Below are 22,963 nucleotides of genomic sequence, written 5' to 3'. Positions count from 1 at the left end.
GGTGGGGGGAAGGATAGTGGAATTATTTTAAGGCAGGGTTTGCTTAGCAAGCACACTTGGGTGTATATAGACTGGAAGTTAATTAGAAATGATGGGGAATGCTAACCTCTTTCGTCCACCAACAAGGGACTCCATGAAGGTCCACTGCTGTGGATATAAAAGCATACACAGGCATACCTCAGAGATACAGCAGGTTCGGCTCCAGACCACCCCAGTCAAGCAAGTATTGCCATAAAGCAAATAGCACAACAAAATGAGTATCACCAGAAAGCATGCCAAATTAATTTTTTGGTTTTCCAGTGCATGTAAGAGTTATGTTTACACTACACTGTAGTCTGTTAAGTGTGCAACATTTGGTCTAAAAAAGCAATGTACCAGCCTTAGTTTAAAAATACTTCATTGCTAAAAAATGCTATCATCTGAGCTTTCAGCCAGTCATAATCTTTTTAACTGTGGAGGGCCTTGCCCTCTGTGTTGATGGCACTGACTAATCAGGGTGGCGGTTGCTAAGGGTTGGGGTGACGTTGGCAGACTCTTCCTTTCATGAATGCTTTCTCTAGAGCACGCCATGCTGTTTGATAGCATTTTACCCACAAAACTTCTTTCAACATGGGAGTCAAGCCTCTAAAACCCTGCCATTGCCTTTCTCAACTAAGTTGATGTCGTATTCTAAGTCTTTTGTTGTTAGGTCAACAATCTTCAGAGCATCTTCGTTAGGAGTAGGTTCCATCTCAAGAAACTACCTTCTTTGCTCCACCCTAAGAAGCACGTCTTCATCTCTTAAGATTTCTCATGACATGGCAGCAATTCAGTCCCATCTTCAGGCTCCATTTCTAGTTCTGTTGCTGTTTCTGCCACATCCACAGTTACTTCCTCCACTGAAGACTTGAACCCCCCAAAGCTGTCCATGTGTGTTAAAAGCAACTTCTTCCAAATTCCTGTTAATTCTGACCTCTTTCCAGGAATGAGAAGTGTTCTTCATGGCATCTACAATGCCCAGATCAATCACAGGAATCACTACCTGTGGCAGCTATAGCCTGATGAAAGTCAAAATAACATCCATTCTGCAGCCCATGGATCAAAGTCATTTTAGCAGGCATGAAAACAACATTAATCTCATTGTCTATCTCCATCAGAGCTCTTGGGTGACGAGGTAGATTGTTCTGAAAGGAATCTTTTTTATAAGCAAGAGGTCTCAATAGTGGGCTTTAAATATTCAGTAAACCAAGTTGTCAACTGATGGACTGTCATCTAGGCTTTGTTCCACTTGTAGAGCAGACAGAGTAGATTGAGCCTAATTCTTAAGGACCCTAGGAGTTTTTGGAATGGTAAATGAGCCCTGTCTGTAGCCTAAAGTTACCAGCTGCATTAGCCCCCTAACAAGACAGTCAACCTGTCTAGGCATTGACTTCTCCTCTCTAGCTATGAAAGTTCTAGATGGCATCTCCTTTCAACAGAAGGCTGTTTGGTCTACAATGAAAATCGGCTGTTTTGAGTAGCCACCTTCATTGTCTTAGCTACAACTTCTAGATAACTTGCTGCTTCACCTTGCACTTGTATGTTATGGAGATGGCTTCTTTGCTAAACCTCATTGACCAACATCTGTTAGCTGCAGACTTTTCTTCTGTACCTTCATAGAATTAAAGAGTTAGGACCTTGGTCAGGATCAGACTTTGGTTTAAGGGAATATTGTGGCTAGATGGAGGTTTTATTCAGACCACTAAAACTGTCTCCATGGAAGGGGTTCACTGCAGTAGTTTTTTTAAATGTCCTTCATGAGTTTTGCCTTTGTATTCACAGTTTGGTTACTTGTGTCAGGCCTCCCGACTAAGCTTAATCACTTCTACCTTCTGACTTACAGTCAGAAACATGTGATTCTTCCCCTCACTGGAACACTCAGAAGCCCATGTAGGGTTATTAATTGGCCCACTTTCAATATCGTTGTGTGTCGGGAAATAAGGAGGGCCAAGGAGAGGAAGAGAGGGGAACTGAACACACAAAGGGGTGCCACCCTAAACTTACAATAGTACCATCAGTGATCACTGAATGAAAGGATTTGAAATACTGTGAGAATTACCAAAATGTGACACAGAGACACCAAGTGAGCCAGTGCTATTGGAAAGCTTGACACGAGGTTGTCACTAATCGTCAATTTGTACAAACAACAACAAACCATAAAACAGTATGTGCAAAGCACAATAAAACGAGATATGCCTTTATCAGGTCATTAAGTCACCTTTATATTACTAACAAAAGTTGACAATTATACTACTGCTGATCTTGTATTTGATGCCAGCTAAAATTTATCTTTATAGTTGTTTATAAAATGTTATCATTGTTCTAAATTTATTCTTTCATTAGAATGACCAATTTTATTACTTTTTTTCAATTTTATTACTTTCTATTCAAAAAAGTTATTGGGACTATGAAGGTAACTGAAAACCGACATGAGCCCTGACTTCACAGGTCTGTTCTTAGAACACTCTAGGTACTAAAAACCTAACTATACCTTTCCATGGAAAGTATAACCATAGTAAATGTTGCAAGATAGAGGAGACATGAATCCTGTCAGTGAAGGATTCTAAAGAAATAATGGTTAAGGAGTAAAGAAGGGAGGGAAGCACATTCCATGAAGAACACCTTTCTCTGCAATTGCAAAGGCACCATGGTAAGAAGTACTAACAGAAGACTGAAACAAACAAACAAACAAAAGAATGATGGGATGTGGCTTGCCAGGTTATTTATTAAGACCCAGATAGGCAGGCAGACTAGCTAGGAATATCTGCATTTCACAAATGTGATTGTGGTCCTCATATGGAGAATGACCTAAAAAGGGAGCATGAGTGGATGTGAGGTATCAACATGAGACACAGTGGGGACAGGACCACTGTTGTAAGGATGGTGACCAATGCTCAAGGAGGGAGGTGGAAATAACAAGCGCAGGGACCAGTAATAGACTGGACATAGAGAGGTAAGGAAGAAGTAAGATTTTGGGCTCAAGAACTGGGTAGACACTGGTAGACTTCTGCAAGTGTGGGGACTAGAAAGCACATCCTTGCGAGAGACGACTCTTGACTTAAATCCAAGTGTTATATAAGTCTTACTCCTCACAGGAAGTATCCCTCCTTGAGCAAATCATCTGGATGTGGAATCTCACCATGCTGTTTGGATATGCTGGCTGTCGACTCTGATTCCTTTATTTTAAAGTGGGCTCCCGAAGAAGCTGCAATGAATTGAGTGACTCATCCAGCAAGTCCCTGCTCCATACGATCTGACATAAAGGGTGATATTAGGCAATGGGCTTTTCAAAAGGCCAAAGTAATGGGATGGGACCAGCCAAGGAGGTTTATCAACATAAAATAGCGTCGCTGGTGGTGCCAGGATAAACTGAAGGGGGGACACCACATAGTTAATAACCTGGGGAAGTTGTAAACGAGAGTTGTGTTTGTCTATACTTGCCTTTGTAGTTTTGACTTTATTGCCACTGCTACAGGACCAACCTGAGTAATCTGGCAGCACTTTACAATCCTCTCCTTCCAAGCAAGGATTCATGTGGCACCACCACTTCTGAATCACGATGGAAGCTGGAAAACAAAGGCCAGTGTTCGTGAAGGTGTTTCTTCCTCCAAACAGGGACGACATGAAGCTCAGATGGATCAGTATACAGATTTCAGACTGTAAATAAGAACCATTTCAACGTAAGTCAATTTAAAGACTGCGTTCAGCCACATGCTCGAGAAAACAGTGAGATCCCAAGCTTTACAACATGCCTGGGTATGGATTTGGCTGGGCTTTTTTTTTTTCTCGCCCATGACCTTAGGCTATTTAACTCCTCTTGGACTCAGCTTCTTCATCTGTAACATGGAGATAAAAATAGAACCTCACCACAGATGTCAAGAAGATAAAGGTAATCCACAGCAAAGTCTTGGCTAACCATGGACCAGTCACTGGGTTGTCAGAAAATCTTAGCTACTGGTGTGGTCAGTACATTTGACGGGCTTTGTTGCCAGTGGCACAGATTAAAAACAGTAAATGTTTCCATCAGAGAGGGGTTCATCTCTCCATGCCAGTCCAGCAAGTGGTGGAATAACTCCTTAAACTCAGCTGGAAGCCAAGTAAAAGTTGGTAAGCCTGGTACTCCCTCACATGCCCACATCCTAGGCTTGTTCTCTCACCTGGGAATTCTCTTTCCTCCTTACCCCATCATCCCTGCTGACATCTACCACTAAGAATTCTCCAGGTGTGGACGCAGACTACGAGAAGTTAAGGAAACTCCATCAACTTGGCCAGGTATTCTCACAGAGTCAAAGGACAAAAGGGAATGTGATTCATATTTAAAGGTGGGCCCAGCCAGAAGGCTGGTACGGATCAGAGATCTAGGGCTGCAGGTAGGGTGTGTGGATTTAGGGAGATGGGGTGGCTGAGCCCTGTTTCTCTCTTGTTTTTAATTTTTAAGTTTGTTTATTTTTGAGAGAGACAGAGACAGTGTGAGTGGAGGAGGGGTGGAGAGAGAGAATCCCAAGCAGGCTCCATGCTGCCACCGCAGAGCCTGATGCAAGGCTGGAACTCATGAAACTGTGAGATCGTAACCTGAGCTGAAAGCAAGAGTCAGACGCTTAACTGACGGAGCCACCCAGGCACACAGAGCTCTGTTTTTCTGTTGAAATAGCAGCACTTAGGTAAAAAAAAAACATACCTCAATGGATGTGACTTTAACTACCACGTCTTGGGAAGTCTGAACTCAATTTCAAGCAAATCTTGAGAATTCCTAATAGCTAGTTTTTACTGAGGGTCAGGCATCCTGCTAAATGTATTTCCTTCATTTTATGGAGAAGAAAAGGCTGAGGCTCAAAGTCACACTGGGCAAACAGCACTGGAACAGAGGCATTCGACCACTGGAGCCCCCTCATCAACCCTTGTTGTATTCATACCCCTCCCTCACACCAGCGAGCTGTAGTAGAAACAATTAGAGGTATACAGGCAGTAACAACAGTAGATAATACAGCAAGCTCATGCATTAAAAACTCTTCTCCTGTCAGGCAACAGCACTATGGCAGGATTAGGGCACAGGACCATTTCATTATCTGCTGAAATGGCCAGACATTGTGTTTACTCTACACGAAACCACCATTCCTTACTCTGGCCCAATACTGTGCTACTATCAGATTAGAGTCCTATTAAAACCAATAATCCCTAAATGAGGCACAATTGTGATCTAGAAACACCATACGTTAGAAGGTGCCAACGCTGAGAAAGGAATATAGCTCTATGGGTTACTTATTTTGGCAGAAATTGCCAATGAACTTGAGTAGACAGAGACAGTCGGGTGAAGTTGGAGAAAGCTGTATGCTCTTCAGTCACAAACATTATAGAAATCTCACCTTAAAACTGGGTGGAGCTTTGTTATTTTCAAAGCCCCTTTCTATACCGTTGCTCTTTTGATTGTCCCAACAACCTTCAGCAGCAGGAAGAAGAGGCAGATGGTTCCGGAAATAAAAACAAGAGCCTTCCACAAAGCGAGTAAAATGAGGGAGGAGGTATGAGAACCTAGGCTTCTTCCTCTTGATCTGCAAGTCTTTCGACTGTACCACAATTTACAATAATAGTTTAGGTTACCATAGGCTACACAGAGTTTGACCAGATTCAATGTGCTGACCAGTCATTCATTATTTTCTGAATACCTCAGGTTGGTCCCAAGTGGATATAAAGATAAATAAGAGATGGTTCCCAACCCTCAATTTGAAAATTCCATCTGCAGGACTGCAAAAGTTATATAAATGTTGACAGAGCTTAGTTATATTTACACAGAGTTACAGCTGAATTTAAAATACTTTTTTTTTTTATCTTTAAAACAGTTTTCTTAGGCAGATTCTCTGCCACTCAGCAGTGGCAACCTGACAGGTGTCAGGGCTTCATGGAGGATTCCAAAGAGGCCCAGACAGATGACAAGTGATCTGTGGAAGTGAAGACACTTGGCGCTTTGAGACAGGGAGTGGCCCACCAGAAAGCCAGGAGGAGGTCCATGTGGCTGCAGTGAGGGGTCAGCAGAAAAGCAAAGGACAGTCAGCTGAGCAAGGTGGTCTGAGAAGCAACCTTCAGGGGCTCTTAATGTCAAGTCCAGATTAGACTTGATTTCCCAAGCAGAAGCGAGCTATGGAAAGTTTCTAGTAAGGCGGTTCCACAATCAAGGGAAAACTGTGTGCCCAGGAGAGCTAGTCTGGCAGGTGATAAACCATTGGGGACAAAAAGGAGTCTGAAAGAGACCAAGTGAGGCATAAGTTGAGAAATCTGGGCGTAAATTCCCTACAGAGGAAATAATTTGATTCTTTCTATCTCAACTTCACAGCAGAGAAATACAAGCCCTTATTGGCCTCATGGGGTCCCAAGATAATTCTGATGCCAAATCTAGAAAAGGAGCTTGAGGGGATTTAAAAAAATGCCAATTCTTAACTATAGAAAAGAGTAAAATAGTTTCAGAATACTTTAAAAACGTAAATTTATTTAAATAAAATAACAAAGCATGGAAGATCGAGCTCTTGTGAAATTATTTACCAGTTTTCTTTCATTTAACTGGAAAATGTGATTTTTCTGAAGACAGATTCACAGTAGGTTCCTTAAAATAGACTTTAAATTTCAGGATAGGTTGCTATTTGCTTAAAAAAAATCATTTTCAGGGGCGCCTGGGTGGCGCAGTCGGTTAAGCGTCCGACTTCAGCCAGGTCACGATCTCGCGGTCCGGGAGTTTGAGCCCCGCGTCGGGCTCTGGGCTGATGGCTCGGAGCCTGGAGCCTGTTTCCGATTCTGTGTCTCCCTCTCTCTCTGCCCCTCCCCCATTCATGCTCTCTCTCTGTCCCAAAAATAAATAAAAAACGTTGAAAAAAAATTTAAAAAAAATCATTTTCATATCTTAGTGAATACGTGGGACCCTACAAGTGTGTTAAAGACTTACTTAACAACAAATACTCTTTCAGAAAGGAAACCTTCACGAGAAGCACCACAGTAGCCACAAGAAAAGTTTCCAGTTCCTTAATGGGTTAAAGACTGACTAAAGAACTCACAGCTAAAGTGAGGACCATTTAAGGGTTTCACCCACCAGTGAATAAGGTGATTAAAAAGTCCAGAAGTCCGGGCATCTGGGTGTCTCAGTGGGTTGAGCATCCAACTTCAGCTCAGGCCATGATCTCACAGCTCATGGCTTCAAGCCCCCTGTCCGGCTATGTGCTGACAGCTCAGAGCCTGGAGCCTACCTGGGATTCTGTGGCTCCCTCTGCCCCTCCCCCTGCTGGTGCTCTGTCTCTGTCTTAAAAACAAACAAACATTAAAAAAAAATCTTTAGAAAAAAGCCCAGAAGGTCAAGCTCTGAGTGCGTACTGAGCTCAGCTTTGGGTGGAAACAAAGGACCCAGGAGCAGGATTTTGTTAAAATAACTCTTGAGAACATCTGCCCACTTAACTGAGCCTTGTCTCCAGAGGAAAATAAGTTTGTAGGAGGTATCTATTTTATCCTGTTATAAAATTTCATAATGAGAAAGTGTCTTGTCACTTCTATTTTTAAAATAAAATTCTTTAGAAAGCCCCATGCCTTCCTGACTTATGAAAATACAAAACATCCCTATCTTCAAGCTGCCAACCTGTAATGAATTTCTAGTTTTATGTAGAAAGAAGACAAAAAAAACAAAAAACAAAAAAAAAAAAACCCAAAACAAAACAAAAAACCCTGAAGCTCTGCTTTTATGGTAGTGACTAGTGTTTTCTGTAATGCTGTTTTCTAGGTGAAAATATAATGGGACCAATTAGCTATTTCGTTCCTGGTACATTTTCTGTCCTCTCTGTTGCATAAAGTAGATTGAGATTTTTTTCTATTCCTTGTCCCAATTAAATATTACTCCATGACATAAAACACAGTATGTATTCATATAGCTATTTACATAAACCCACCTTTGAATAAGACTACCAACAAACAGGCTCACTTCTCAGGAGGTGGTCTTCCATTTTTTGTCTTAGTTCAGTTGTATTTACGCCCAGTTAAGCTTTTCTAAAGAAAAGGGCACTTTGACGATGAAACTACAGACAGAAAGGTGAAGAACACATCTTCCTAGAATATGGATGTCTTAAAAATAGAAACGATCACAAAAATATGCTCTGAGTGTCTAATATACTTAGCTACTTTGTTCTTAACATTGTCATTTCAAGATGCTCTTGGCGAATTAACCTTAAAGAAAGGTTTATTAACTTTAAGCCGTTGGTTAACTTTAAAGGTAGGCAGGTGGGAAGACCTGCCAATTTAGATTTGTTATTTCAAGAAAAGAAGCCATTCCAACCTGACCCAGGTAACATGCAAAAAGGCAGTCCTACGAACACGATTTTTTGTTCAAGAACCTTTCACTTGTTCACACACTTCACATATAACAAGGTACTGTTTTTTCCGCAAAGTACACAGAGTACTGACTGAGGCTGTGGATAAATATGTACAGAACGATCTTTTGGGATCTAGTTTTGTCTTCTAAACTACGTGCAAGCTCACACAGTACAACCATGTACAGCAGGGACCTGCCTCTAAGGCAGAGTTACTCGATCGTAGCCCTTTAGAGGCCCCATAATTCTCGATTGTATGGGGTATACATGCAAATGATAACACTGTCACCAGCATCCCTGACTTCAACCCACGAGATGCCAGTAGCACCCTCTCCCCCAGTATACAACCCAAAGTATTTCCAGACATCATCAAATATCCCTAGGATGGCCAAAATCACCCCTGGTTAAGAAACATTGATCGAGGTGGGGCGCCTGGGTGGGTCGGTCAGTTAAAGGTCTGACTCTTTCTCACCATTGGTTGAGTGTGAGCCCTGCAAGGGTCTCTGCACTGACAGTGCAGAGCCTGCTTGGGATTCTGTCTCTCCCCTTCTCTGCCCCTCCCCCACTTGCACACACTTTCAATCAAAAATAAAGGGGCGCCTGGGTGGTTCAGTCAGCTAAGCATCCAATTTCAGCTCAAGTCATCATGCCGCGGTCCACCGTCCACGGGTTCGAGCCCCAGTCCGGTTCTGTGCAGACAGCTCGGAGTCTGGAGCCTGCTTCGGATTGTGTCTCCCTCTCTCTGCCCGCCCACCCAACTTGCATGGTTTCTCTCTCTTGCAAAATAATAAACATGAAAAAAAAAAAATTTTAACTCTGGTTACGGAGATGTACTCAGCCCATGATGAGAAGCTGAGCTAGTTCATGAGACTTCATTAAAGCTTTGGCTGGTGAAAATAATCCCAATACACGGTAAATACAATGCCACCTCTACTCCTTATCTTCCCTCCTGCCTCCACTGTGGCCAATCCCCCAAGACGAAAATCTGCATCATCTCTCTCTGAATCTGTTTCTCTGGCTCACTCTCACTGCTATCTCTCCCACACACAAATCCTGGCTACTCCAGGGCTCACCCTGAAACCTATGCTGACAACCTATCTGACCCGTCAAATTCAGAGATCACATCGTTCCTTTTCCGGAATTTTAGGGTATTTGAGATCAACCTTGCTCCTTGAATATAAATTCCCCAAAGGCAGGAATTAAATCCTAAAATTTGAGTTGACGGCAGGTCTCTAATAGCAAAGGCTCTGCCTGCATCTCCAGCCTCAACTATGACCACCTCAGAGCCCAAACGAGCTGCTTCTAGTTCCCATGGTCACCCTGCTCATCCTGACATGCTTTACCCTGCTACACCACTTAGTTCCCCTCCTGCCTGGTGAAATCAGACCCAGTGCTTCTCACTGGATGTCATCCCTGACCCCACATCTGCTTACTCTTCAAGTACCTTATTTCCTAGAGTTTGTCTCTCTTTCCCCATAAACTGAGCTCCTTGAAAGCAGGGCCAGGGTCCCATTAACATGCTATCCCCCAGCACCTAGGACATGCCAGGTACAATGTGCTAAGTTAAAATATAATGAACCAATGTATGCAGCGTGCACATCCTTCCAACCTCCCCCAGTGCTTCTGTAAAGTACACCTTGTTGTCATTCACCCTACCGCCACTGGGAAAAACTCAGAAACCCACTTTGTCTTTCAGGTGGCATCATGGAACACAGCCAGTCACAAAACCTTGTGAAATCACATCTTGAAGACAGACCCTGTAACTTATCACACAGTCCATAAAGCCACGCAAGTTGTCTACAATATGAACAGGAATTCTAGGCCTTAACTAAGTAATCTGTGACATCTCAGAAAACAAACTGGGGCATCAGAAGAAGAAAAAAAATAGCTGCCTCCCATTTCTCAGCTTTTATTAGTCTTTTTTAAACCCAATGTTTAGAAAGCATTCACTCTGACAAAATAAATGATGCTTCACCATAGTACACATTTATCCCGTTTTATCATAAAGCATTCAGCATTATCTCTGTAGAGTGGTATTTTGATAAATGTGAAGAATACAGTTCCCGTCATTAAACAGCTTCGTATATTTGGCAGTTGAAGATTCAAATGGAAACATGCTCACCAACCACATAGTTGTTTGCTGTAGGAACCAAGTAACCTTGGCTATAATCAAGTAATTTCCCACCCCTCTGCCCAAATCCCCAATGTGTGGGACAGACACATTTCAACAATACAGGATTTTATAAGTTAATTATAACTAAGAAAAAAAAGAACTTATTGGAGGAAAAACAACAGCTAATTTTTCTCCCTTTTTAACTAATAAAAGCTATGATTTTATGGAAAAGCAATGGAAACACAATGTAAGTATCTGTGCTCTAGATTAACAGAAATGCGTAAGGAGATTCCACTTTCTATGTCAACGTTAATTAATGCCCTGCTCCAATGTCTTCTCGCTTTTGTTTTAATTTAAATGTAAATTCAAGTGAATTTTATATTTTAGATCCTCTCCACATTCTTATTGACAAATATGAAAAGAGGAACGGATCAGCAGAGACTAGGTCTTCCACAAACCAACTAGCAGCATGATCCTGCATAATTATTGTGGGATAAAGATTATTATGGGATAAAGCTAAAAAGCCCTAATGGAAGCATTCAAATAATGAATAGAAGATCAGGGGGATGTGAAAACAGACACATATTCTAACTAGAGCCTAAACTACGACTTCCAACATCTCCTCTGTGACTTTGATCCAATAAACATTTATTGAACACTGACTGTTTGCCAGGCTAGGCTAGGTGCAGGGGACACAAATATTAACACACAATCATAATCCTATCCTTCAGAATTTGGTTATTCTCTGGATACAAATGTTGTATTCATGAGCTACATATGTACATACAGCTAATCCTGCAATGTTCAATAGAGAAGCTTCTAGTTACAAGTTCCAATTTAAATTTAAATCCATACCAGTAACATCTCAAATGCTCAATAGCATTTATTGGCTATAAACAAGGGGAGCGCAGAGTATGAAACTCTGTAGCTCTATACCTAGCAGGACTCTGGTGGGAAGGGCAAATCCCCAGGGGCAGAGAGTGAGGTCCGAGGGGTCCTTGGGCCACAGAGGGAAAGGTGGTTCCCTGCTGGGAGGACATTTGGTAGAGGCTGTGCAGCTACTCCACAGGCAAAGGTCCGAGCAGACCCCAAAGAACAACCACATTCGCTGGTGCTGGAACAAGGACATCAAGGGTGAAGCCTGGCGCCAGATGTGTGTTGTGATTTTCCATAATCCCTGAAACACTGCTACACAATTGCGTGAATTTTTTCTGGGGTGGGCTGGCACCCAGCCACAGTCTCTGGACATCGGCAGCAGCACGTTGTGTAGTGTGGCTGGCACCTGGCCGTTGCTCAGTGAGACCCTCCCCCAGAAGGTCTGAGTGGATCAAACTGCAGTTTCTCAGAAGTGAAGGGTTGGGAAACAAAGCTGCATCTGAGATAAAACTCAGGAGGTAGGTACCGCCTGGCAGCCTAACAGCTTGGTCATGGACAATATAAAAGTGGGGAGTGGATGGAAGCCAGAGACAAAGGATGGGTGTGCGATTGCTGATCAGGCAGAACAGAGTTCTGATACTAGACACTGGGTAGCTGGGTGACACCCTTTTCACCCCTCCTGCACATGCGCATACACCCCTACAAGCACCACCACAATACACCCCATGAGCTAAGCAGAGCCATCTAGTGGAGAATGGAGCCATTACACTAAGCCCTGGCCAACTGGGCCATCCTCACTCTTCAGGAACACCACAAATCTCTCTGCCTGCTTAATTTATGGACTATAAAGTGCTTCATAGTTTGACTTCTAGGGGAAACTTGTGTAATTACAATCGTATTTCAGTCTGTACACTGATCCATCTATTCAATTTTTTTTCTTTTTCTTGAACACAGAGAAATAAAATATTTTTATTTTGTATTTTTATTAAAAATATTTTTAATTTTTTCCACTATATATTTTACTTTTTGTAAATTTTTCAAATTATATTTTACTTCCATCATTTCATTTTATTCTATTTCACTGTATTCATTTTTTTTCAAATTTTTAAACGTTTTCCTTTTTTTTTTTTTTTTTCCTTTCTTATCTTTCTCTTTTTTCTCTAACCTGTTAAGCTCCTTTCAACACCCACACCAAAACACACCTAGGATCTAGCATCATTTATTTGATCTGTGTGTGTTGTTTTTAATTTTTAAATTTCAATTTTTTTACCTTATTAATTCCGTTTTTTCTTTCAAAATGACAAAATGAAGGAATTCACTACAAAAGAAATAGCAGGAAGAAACGACAGACTGGGACTTAACACAGATACAAGCAATATGTTTGAACCAGAATTCTGAATCACGATATTAAGACTACTAACTAGGTTTGAAAATATATTAGAATCCCTTTCTGTGGAGATAAAAGAAGTAAAAGCTAGTCCAGATGAATTAATAAAAGCTCTAACTGAGCTGCAATCTCAAAGGGATGCCATGGTGGCAAGAATGGATGAGGCAGAGCAGCAAATCAGCAATACAGAGGACAAACTTATGGAGAATAATGAAGCAGAAAAAAGGGAAAGTAGCAAAAGAGACGATTTAAGAATTAGGGAAACCAATGACTCATTAAAAAGGAACAACATCAGAATCATAGGGGTCCCAGAAGATGAAGACAGAGAAAAAGAGGTAGAAGGGTGTTGTGACCAAATCACAGCAGAAAACTTTCCTAACCTGGGGAAAGAGACAGACATCAAAATCCAGGAAGCACAGAGGGCTCCCATTAGATTCAACAAAAACTGACCATCAACAAGACATATCATAGTAAAATTCACAAAATACTCAGGCAAGGAAAGAATCATGAAAGCAGCAAGGGAAAAAAGTCCTTAATTCACAAGGGAAGACAGATCAGGTTTGAAGCAGGCCTATCCACAAAAACTTGGCAGGCCAGAAAGAAGTGGCAGGATATATTTAATGTGCTGTATCGGGAAAATATGCAGCCAAGAATGTTTTATCCCGCAAGACTGTCATTCAAAGTAGAAGGTGAGATTAAAAGTTCCCCAGACAAAAATTAAAGGAGTTCATGACTACTAAACCAGCCCTGAAAGAAATTTAGGGGGGACTCTCTGAGGAAAGAAAAGATGGGAGGAAAAAAAAAAGACCAAAAGCAACAAAAACTAGAAAGGACCACCAGAAATTCCAGCTCTGCAGGCAATATAATGGCAATAAATTCATATCTTTCAGTACTCACTATAAATGTCAATGGACTAAACACTCCAATCAAAAGACATATGGTAACAGAATGGATGAGAACACAAAATCTATCTATATGCTGTTTACAAGAGACCCACTTGGGACCTAAAGACACCTTCAGATTGCAAGTAAGGGGATGGAGAACCATCTACCATGCTAATAGTTAACAAAAGAAAGCTGGAGTAGCCATACTTATATCAGACAATCTAGATTTTAAAATAAAGGCTGTAAAAACAGATGAAGAAGGGCATTATATCATAATTAAGTGGTCGGTCCATCAAGAAGATCTAACAATTGTAAAAATTTATGCCTCCAACGTGAGAGCATCCAAATATATAAATCAATTAACCATGAACATAAAGAAACTCATTGGCAATAATACCATAATAGTAGGGGACTTCAACACCCACTTACAACACTGGACAGATCATCTAAACAGAAAATCAACAAGGAAACAATGGATTTGAATGACACACTGGACCAGATGGACTCAACAGATATATTCAGAACACTTCATCCTAAAGCAGCAGAATATACATTCTTCATCAGTGCGCATGGAATGTTCACCAGAATAGATCACACTGGGACACACATCAGCCCTCAACAAGTATAAAAAGATCAAGATTATCCCATGCATATTTTCAGACCACAACGCTATGAAACTCAAAATCAACCACAAGAAAAAATATGGAAATATAACAAATACTTGGAGACTAAAGACCATCCTACTGAAGAATGAATGGGTTAACCACGGAGTTAAAGAGAAAATTAAAAAGTACATGGAAGGCAATGAAAATGATAACACCACAGCCCAAAACCTCTGGGATGCAGCAAAGGTGGTGATAAAAGGAAAATATATAGCCATCCAGGCCTTCCTGAAGAACAAAGAAATGTGTCAGATACACAACCTAATCTTACACCTTAAAGAGTTGGGAAATAAACCGCAAATAAAACCCCAAACCAGCAGAAGACAGGAAATAATAAAGAGTAGAGCAGAAATCAAAGCTAACAACCCCCTCTCCAAAAAAAACAGAACAGATCAATGAAACCAGAAGCCAATTCTTTGAAAGAGTTAACAAAATTGATAAACCACTAGCCAGTGTGATCAAAAAGAAAGTGGAAAGGAACCAAGTAAATAAAATCAAGAATGAAAGAGGAGAGATCACAACCAACACAGCAGAAATACAAATAATAATAAGAGAATATTATCAGCAATTATATGCCAGTAAAATAGGCAATCTGGAAGAAATGGACAAATTTCTAGAAACATATAAACTACCAAAAATGAAACAGGAAGAAATAGAAAATTTGAACAAACCCATAACCAGTAAAGAAATTGAATCAGCAATCAAAAATCTCCCAAAAAACAAGAGTCCAGGGCCAAGATGCCTTTCCGGGGGAATTCTACCCAACATTTAAAGAAGTGTTAAGAAGCTCTTTTGAAGCTGTTCTGAAAAAATAGAAATGGAAGGAAAACATCCAAACTCTTTCTTTTTTTCAACGTTTATTTATTTTTGGGACAGAGAGAGACAGAGCATGAACAGGGGAGGGGCAGAGAGAGAGGGAGACACAGAATCGGAAACAGGCTCCAGGCTCCGAGCCATCAGCCCAGAGCCTGACGCGGGGCTCGAACTCCTGGACCGCGAGATCGTGACCTGGCTGAAGTCGGACGCTTAACCGACTGCGCCACCCAGGCGCCCCCAAACTCTTTCTATGAAGCCAGCATTACCTTGATTCCAAGACCATACAAAGACCCCACTAAAAAAGGAGAACTATATACCAATTTCCCTGATGAACATGGATGCAAAAATGCTCAACAAGATATTAGCCAATCGGATCCAACAATACATTAAAAAATTATTCACCATGACCAAGTGGGATTTTTACCTGGGATGCAAGGCTGGTTCAATACCTGCAAAACAATCAATGTGATTCATCACATCAATAAAATAAAGAATAAGAACCACATTATCCTCTCAATCAATGCAAAGAAAGCATTTGACAAAATACAGCATCCTTTCTTGATAAAAACTCTCAAGAAAGTAGGGATAGAAGAATCATACCTCGAGATCATAAAAACCATCTACCAAAGATCCAATGCTAATATTATCCTCAATGGGGAAAAGCTGAGAGCTTTCCCCTCCAAGGTCAGGAACAAGACAGGGATGTCCACTCTCGCCACTGTTATTCAACATAGTAATGGAAATCTTAGCGTCAGCAATCAGACAACACAAAGAAATAAAAGGCATCCAAATCGGCCAAGAGGAGGTCAAACTTTCACTCTTCTCAGATGATATGATATTCTGTATGGAAAACCCAAAATATTCCACCAAAAAAACTGCTAGAATTTATTCATGAATTCAGCAAAGTCACAGGATACAAAATCAATGCACAGAAATCAGATGCATTTCTATATACCAAGAATGAAGCAACAAAAAGAGAAATCAAGGAATCAATCCCGTTTACAATTGCACAAAAACCCATAAAATGCCTAGGAATAAACCTAACCAAAGAGGTGAAAAATCTATACACTGAAAACTATAGAAAGCTTATGAAAGAAATTGAAGAAGACAGAAGAAAGCAGAAAAATATTCAATGCTCCTGAATAGGAAGAACAAATATTGTTAAAATGTCAATACTACCCAAAGCAATCTACATATTCAATGCAATACTATCAAAATACCACCAGCATTCTTCACAGAGCTAGAAACACAATCCTAAAATTTGTATGGAACCAGAAAAGACCCCAATTAGCCAAAGCAATCCTGAAAAAGAAAACCAAAGCTGGAGGCATGACAATCCCAGACTTCAAACTATATTACAAAGCTGTAATCATCAAGACCATCAAGACAGTATGGTACTGGCACAATAAAAGACACTCAGATCAGTTGAACAGAATAGAGAACCCAGAAAGGGACCCACAAATGCATAGCCAACTAATCTGACAAAGTAGGAAAGAATATCCAATGGAATAAAGACAGTCTCTTCAGCAAGTGGTGCTGGGAAAACTGGACAGCGACATGCAGAAGAATGAACCTGGACCACTTTCTTACACCATAGACAAGAATAAACTCAAAATCAATGAAAGACCTAAATATAAGACAGGAAACCATCACAATCCTCCAGGAGAAAGCAGGGAAAAACCTTTTTGACCTTGACTGCAGCAACTTCTTACTCAACACATCTCTGGAGGCAAGGGAAACAAAAGCAAAAATGAACTATTGGGACCTCATCAAAATAAAGCTTCTGCACAGCGAAGGAAACAATCAGCAAAACTAAAAGGCAACCGACAGAATGGGACAAGATATTTTCAAACGACATTATCAGATAAAGGGTTAGTATCCAAAATGTATAAAGAACTTATCAAACTCAACACCCCAAAAACCAAATCATCCAGTGAAGAAATGGGCAAAAGACATGAATAGACACTTCTCCAAAGAAGACATCCAGATGGCCAACCAACACATGAAAAAATGCTCAACATCACTCACTAAGGAAATACAAATCAAAACCACAATGAGATACCGCCTCACACCGTCAGAGTGGCTAACGTTAACAACTCAGGCAACGACAGATGTTGGCGAGGATGCAGAGAAAGAGGATCTCTTTTGCATTGTTGGTGGCAATGCAAGCTGGTGCAGCCCCTCTGGAAAAAAACTATGGAACTTACTCAAAAAATTAAAAATAGAACTACCCTCCAACCCAGCAATTGGACTACTAGGTATTTATCCAAGGGATACGGGTATGATATTTCAAAGCGGCACACGCACCCCAATATTTATAGCAGCACTATCAACAATAGCCAAAGTATGGAAAGAGCCCAATGTCCATCGATGGATGAATGGATAAAGAAGATGTGGTGGGTGGGTGGGTGGGGGGGGTGGGGGGGTGTGTGGGTGTGTGTGTGGGTGTGTGTGTGTGTGTGATACACACACACCCCCACACACACACACACACCCACACACACAAACATTGGAGTATTACTCGGCAATCAAAAAGAATGAAATCTTGGGGCGCCTGGGTGGCGCAGTCGGTTAAGCGTCCGACTTCAGACAGGTCACGATCTCGCGGTCCGTGAGTTCGAGCCCCGCGTCGGGCTCTGGGCTGATGGCTCAGAGCCTGGAGCCTGTTTCCGATTCCGTGTCTCCCTCTCTCTCTGCCCCTCCCCCATTCATGCTCTGTCTCTCTCTGTCCCAAAAATAAATAAACGTTGAAAAAAAAATTTAAAAAAAAAAAAAAAAAGAATGAAATCTTGCTGTTTGCAGCTATGTGGATGCAACTAGAGGGTATTATGCTAAGCAAAATTAGTCATAGAAACACAAGTATCATAGGACTTCACTCATACGAGGACTTTAAGATAAAAAAGAGATGAACCTAATGGAAGGGAAGCAAAAACAATACAAAAACAGGGAGGGTGACAAAACATATGAGACTCTTAAATATGGAGAACAAACAGAGGGTTGCTGGAGGGGTTGCGGGAGGGGGGATGGGCTAAATGGGTGAGGGGCATTAAGGAATCTACTCCTGAAATCACTGTTGTACTATATGCTAACTTGGATGTAAATTTAAAACACACACACACACACACACACACACACAATATGATACCATCTGGGTAAAACATGCATTCATACTGCAATATACCACTTTTTCTGGAGAACTATCTCAAATACACAAATAGGCCAAAAAAAAAAAAAAATGTATTGACCAAACAGAGAAATGCAGTTATTCTTACAGTGGTGGCCAACAGGGATTTGGCCCAAATAATAAATGTATATAAAGATTAAAATAAGCTACTGCAGAATAAGGTATTAATATTTTCTTTAGTAAGGGAAAGATATTAAATATGATTGCCACCCTAACTGTATTTTCCAGATCCTGACGCTTTGAGAGAAATGTAGAAGACTTCTTATATCTAAAGATTCTATGCTGGATAGAAGAGAGTTTATGCTATAATTCAAAATTCTTGAGGTTTAAAATCCGCACAGTAAACAAACACATTCGTTTGAAAACAGTCTATGATTACTGAAAATGATTATGTTCTCCATTGTGCCCAAATCGTTCATGCACCAGCCAATGCGAGGGTGGGTAGAAAGAAGAAAGAGAGACAGCTCCCATCTTCGAGCAACCTAGAGATTAATGGAACGCACACATTCAGATCTGAAAACATAACGGGATACATGCCATGAACTGGATATACAGGGAGACACAAGAGCATACAGGACATATGGAAGGAAAGGAGGAATTAAGTAGACAGAATGTGTGTTGTGGGGAAGAAGGCAATGATCCAGGCCAAGGATACAGGTACAAGTGCAGGATAAAAGGGAACATAAAGTAAGGCACCTAGGGGCACAGTTGGTTAAGCATCCAACTTTGGTTCAGTTCATGATCTCAGAGTTTGTGAGTTTGAGCCCTATTATCAGGCTCTCTGCCGTCAGCACAGAGCCCACTTCGGATCCTCTGTCCTCCTCTCTCCCTGTCCCTTCCCCACCCACCCCCTCAAAAATAAAAAGGGAACATAAAGGACCCCACTTGGATGTGGGTAGTATAGTTGAAAGAGAGGAGGGAGACAGAGCCAGACTACGCCAGGCTTCAAAAGCCAGGGTAAAGAATTTGGATTTTATTTTAAAGATACTGGGAGGTCACGCAAATGTGGTTTTAAACACAGGACTGACATGATAAGTTCTGTTTTTGCAGAAGGATCTTCTGACTGCAGGGCGGAAAATGGGAGATAGGAGTAGTAAGCTTGTCAAAATGTAATCTGGGCTCCTACACCGTGGAGGTGACAGCGGCACAGAGAATTGGAGACAAAACAGGTATGGTTTGGATTCAATTGATGGAGAAAATAAATATGTTCAGCTGTCCCGGCTGGAGAGAGAGGAACTTGGCAAATTTCTTTTAAGTGTGTCTTGTTTTAATGTTAACCATCTTCTTTTATAGATTACAATCCTTTATCTGTATCCCCAAATCCAAAAAGCTCTGAAAATGGACAGGAGTTCTGTACAATGGCAACAAAACCTGATTTGAATTAACAGGAGGTTGGCCATCTTGCCCTATCCTGTTCCGAAAGAATATTCTATATACTGCACTGTAGAAATACCAGCATCTGTGAATATGGGGTACAACTGGAAAAGACAGTAGGTTCGTTAGGTAACAGATGCTGTATGTACTATGCTGCCTTTAAAAAATCTGAATTCAGCAACACATTTGGCCCCAGGGTTTCTATGAAGAATTGCAGATGGCAAGTTGGCCATATTCACTTTCCAGATTTAACGGTCGCTGAGATCATGCTGATACCCAACTCTAGTGACCATACAGATCATAAATTTGTACCTGTGTTTGGTAGGGGAGGTGGGATATGGGAAAGTCAATTATTATTCTTGATTGTGTGATTCTGGAGTAGAGAATGCATATGTGCATTTTAATGGCTGACCTTTAGACACGCATCAAGTAAGAGTAGAAGCATTCACTTTCAGGGAGTTTTCTTGCCACTATAGATCAAGTGCTACAAGCCTTAACCTCATGTATCCATTCCCCTGGGGAATGATACTTGTTTCTAACAAGCTGTCTGCTAGAAGCGGCCAGAGGCATCAAAAGGAATCAATCCCAGGCCTCTATCAACATTCATTCATTTTTTAAAAATATTCATTGGCACAGCACTCTGCTAGGGATTTGGAGACAATAAATGACATGTGATTCCAAACTTTTCTCAAGGAAGTTGTTCCAAAGAAGATGTTTCATAAATGTTTGTTAAAATAGTAAACTAGATATAAAGAGAATGTAAGTCTGTAACATTAAATATGAGTTGAGAAAATCAGGGTGCTAATCGCTTTGGAATTGAGAGCTTGAGATCAGGGAGAAAATTGTGTCTAGGGAAGCAACTGCTTTTTTTTTTAATATATATTTTTTTAATGTTTATTTACTTGTGAGAGAAAGAGATAGAGAGAGAGGCATGAGCAGGGGAGGGGCAGAGATGGAGACACAGAATCCGAAGCAGGCTCTAGGCTCTGAGCTCTCAGCACAGAGCCTGACGCGGGGCTCGAACTCACAAACCATGAGGTCATGACCTGAGCTGAAGTCAGACGGTCAACTGACTGAGCCACCCAGGTGCCCCAGGAAGCAACTGCTTTGATGCACACGATTTGGATAGACAGTTGGAAAAAAAAAAAAAAATCAAAGCCTATCTCCCTGATGGTCCAGTAACAGAATTCCCTACTAGTACCTGTTGGGAAATATCATTAATTAACTTCCCTTATCCACCAAGCAATTTGTAGAGTTACAATTGTGTTCATTTTCAGAGCAGCACTAACCTAGAATCAGCCTCATATTCCTTGAGTTGCAAGGACTGTAAAGCAAGGAGGTTCTTGGTAGTTTTAGGCACTTTTTGCAGGATTGGAGAAAATGGACCAGAAAGGTCTTACCTTCAACGCAAGAAGGCTGGGCCCGAGTTGTGCCAGCAACCTGTCCTGGGAAGCAGGAACACTTGACTGTTTGCGATCGCTCTTCTATGCGGTTCTTATTACAGCACCTGTGCACAGCGACCACCTCACAGGTCCCTTGCTTGATTTGGTGGTGACCTGATGGATAAAGGGGGAGAAAAACAAACGCGGCACTGTGAGGAAAAAATGAAGCTACCACATAGACGAATGATGCCATGACTACATTTTCTAACTTCCTGTTCTATGCTTAGGAATCTTTATAACTTTTCCCTTTCATATAATTTCAAATATATATAAAGGTGGTATGAATAATGCAAAAAAAAAACCAAAACTCCTATGAACCTGTGGTAGTCAGAAATTCAGCCCCCAGGACCTTCAACTCCTAGTATCACAGCCACAGCTAAATTATGTTATTTACATGGCAAAAGAGATTTTGCAGATATAATTTAAATCACTAGCTGGTTAGCGGCACCTGGGTGGTACAGTCTGTTAAGTGTCTAACTCTTGAGCTTGGCTCAGATCATGATCCCGGTCAGTGAGTTCAAGCCTCCCATTGGGCTCTGCACCGATGGCTCAGAACCTGCTTGGGATTCTGTCTCTCCCTCTCTCTGCTCTTCTCCCACTTGCACATGCATGCTCTCTCCCCTCTCCCCCTCAAAAATAAACATTTAAAAATTAAAAAAAAACTTTTTTAACATTTATTTATTTCTGAGAGACAGAGCACTAGCATGAGCATGAGCAGGAAAGGGGCAGAGAGAGAGGGAGACACAAAATCCAAAGGAGGCTCCAGGCTCTGAGCTGTCAGCACAGAGCCCAATGTGGGGCTCAAACTCACCAGTGGTGAGATCATGACCTGAGCCAAAGTCAGACACTTAACAGACTGGGCCACCCAGGCGCCCCTAAATTTTTTTTTTAAATCACTAACTCGTTGATCTTAAGAGAAGGAAATTATCCTGGATTGTCCAGATAGGGCTGATGTGATCACATGAGCCCATGAAAGCAGACAAATGAAGCAGAAGGGGAAGTCAGATTGAAAACAGAAACACTCAAAACACCACTGCTGCCTTAAAGACAGAGGGTCAAAAGGCAAGAAAATGGTGACTTCAGTCCTACAACCACAAGGAACTGAGTTCGGACAACAAACTGAATACATGTGGAAGCAGATTCTTCCTCAGAGCCTCCATAAGTAAAGCACTCCTGCTGATACTTTGATTTTAACCCAGAGGTCAGACTCTGAGCAGAGGAACCAGCTAGTGTGCCAAACTTCTGTCCTACAGAAATAAGCCCCTAAACTTGTGGTCACTGGTCACAGCAGCAATAGCAGAATAATATAATACCTTATGTGTAGGTTCACCATTGTTAACATGCAACCCTATTTGCCTTGTCATTACCTCTCTTTCATGTATCTTTCTGAACCATTTGAGAGTCAGTTGCAGACACGATACCCCTTTACCCTTAAATAACACCTGAGAGTGTGTTTTCTAAGAACAAAGACATTCTCTTACATAATTACCAAAATCAGGACATTTGATGCCGATACAATGCTATTACATAATGCTATTATATAATCTACAGGTTTTCCAGGTGTCCTAATAATGTCCTTTATAGCCATTATTCCCCCTGTTCAGGATCCAACCCAGGGACCTATGATGTATTTCGTTCTCACATTTCTTTAGCCTTCTTTAATCAGCTAATACTTTTCAGCCTTTATCTTCCCTAACCTTGACATTTTTAAAGAATACATGCCAGTTATTTTGTAGACTGTCCCGCAATGGTTCCTATGGCCCTGGTCAAGTCTTCAAAGATTCCAACCCCAGCCGACAGCTAACTGCAATCAGACAACCCTGAAGCAGGTCCACCCAGCAAAGTCACACCCACATTTCTGATAATGAGAG

At 41.3% G+C, this 22,963-nt stretch overlaps 1 protein-coding gene across 2 annotated transcripts in view; it reads right to left on the bottom strand.

Moving 5' to 3' along the window:
* TAFA4 (TAFA chemokine like family member 4) overlaps window positions 1-22,963 on the bottom strand; it is a 176,299-nt gene that overhangs the window by 5,401 nt on the left and 147,935 nt on the right. Inside the window, exons 4-5 of one of the 2 annotated variants that reach the window (XM_086697622.1) lie at window positions 21,051-21,206; window positions 3,501-3,584 (exon numbers count right to left, since the gene is read on the bottom strand). In XM_086697622.1, the coding sequence (XP_086553748.1) occupies window positions 3,501-3,584; window positions 21,051-21,206 (240 nt within the window). Of the gene's footprint in view, window positions 1-3,459; window positions 3,585-21,050; window positions 21,207-22,963 lie in introns of both variants that reach the window. The other variant, XM_086697623.1, reaches the window with a different exon arrangement.

Source organism: Puma concolor, chromosome A2 (assembly GCF_028749965.1).
Source record: "Puma concolor isolate L17-30 chromosome A2, mPumCon1.1.hap2, whole genome shotgun sequence".
In the NCBI taxonomy this organism is placed as follows: Eukaryota; Metazoa; Chordata; class Mammalia; order Carnivora; family Felidae; genus Puma; species Puma concolor.
Note: the sequence above shows the minus strand (reverse complement) of the source record. Positions and strands in the feature narration are given on the sequence as shown.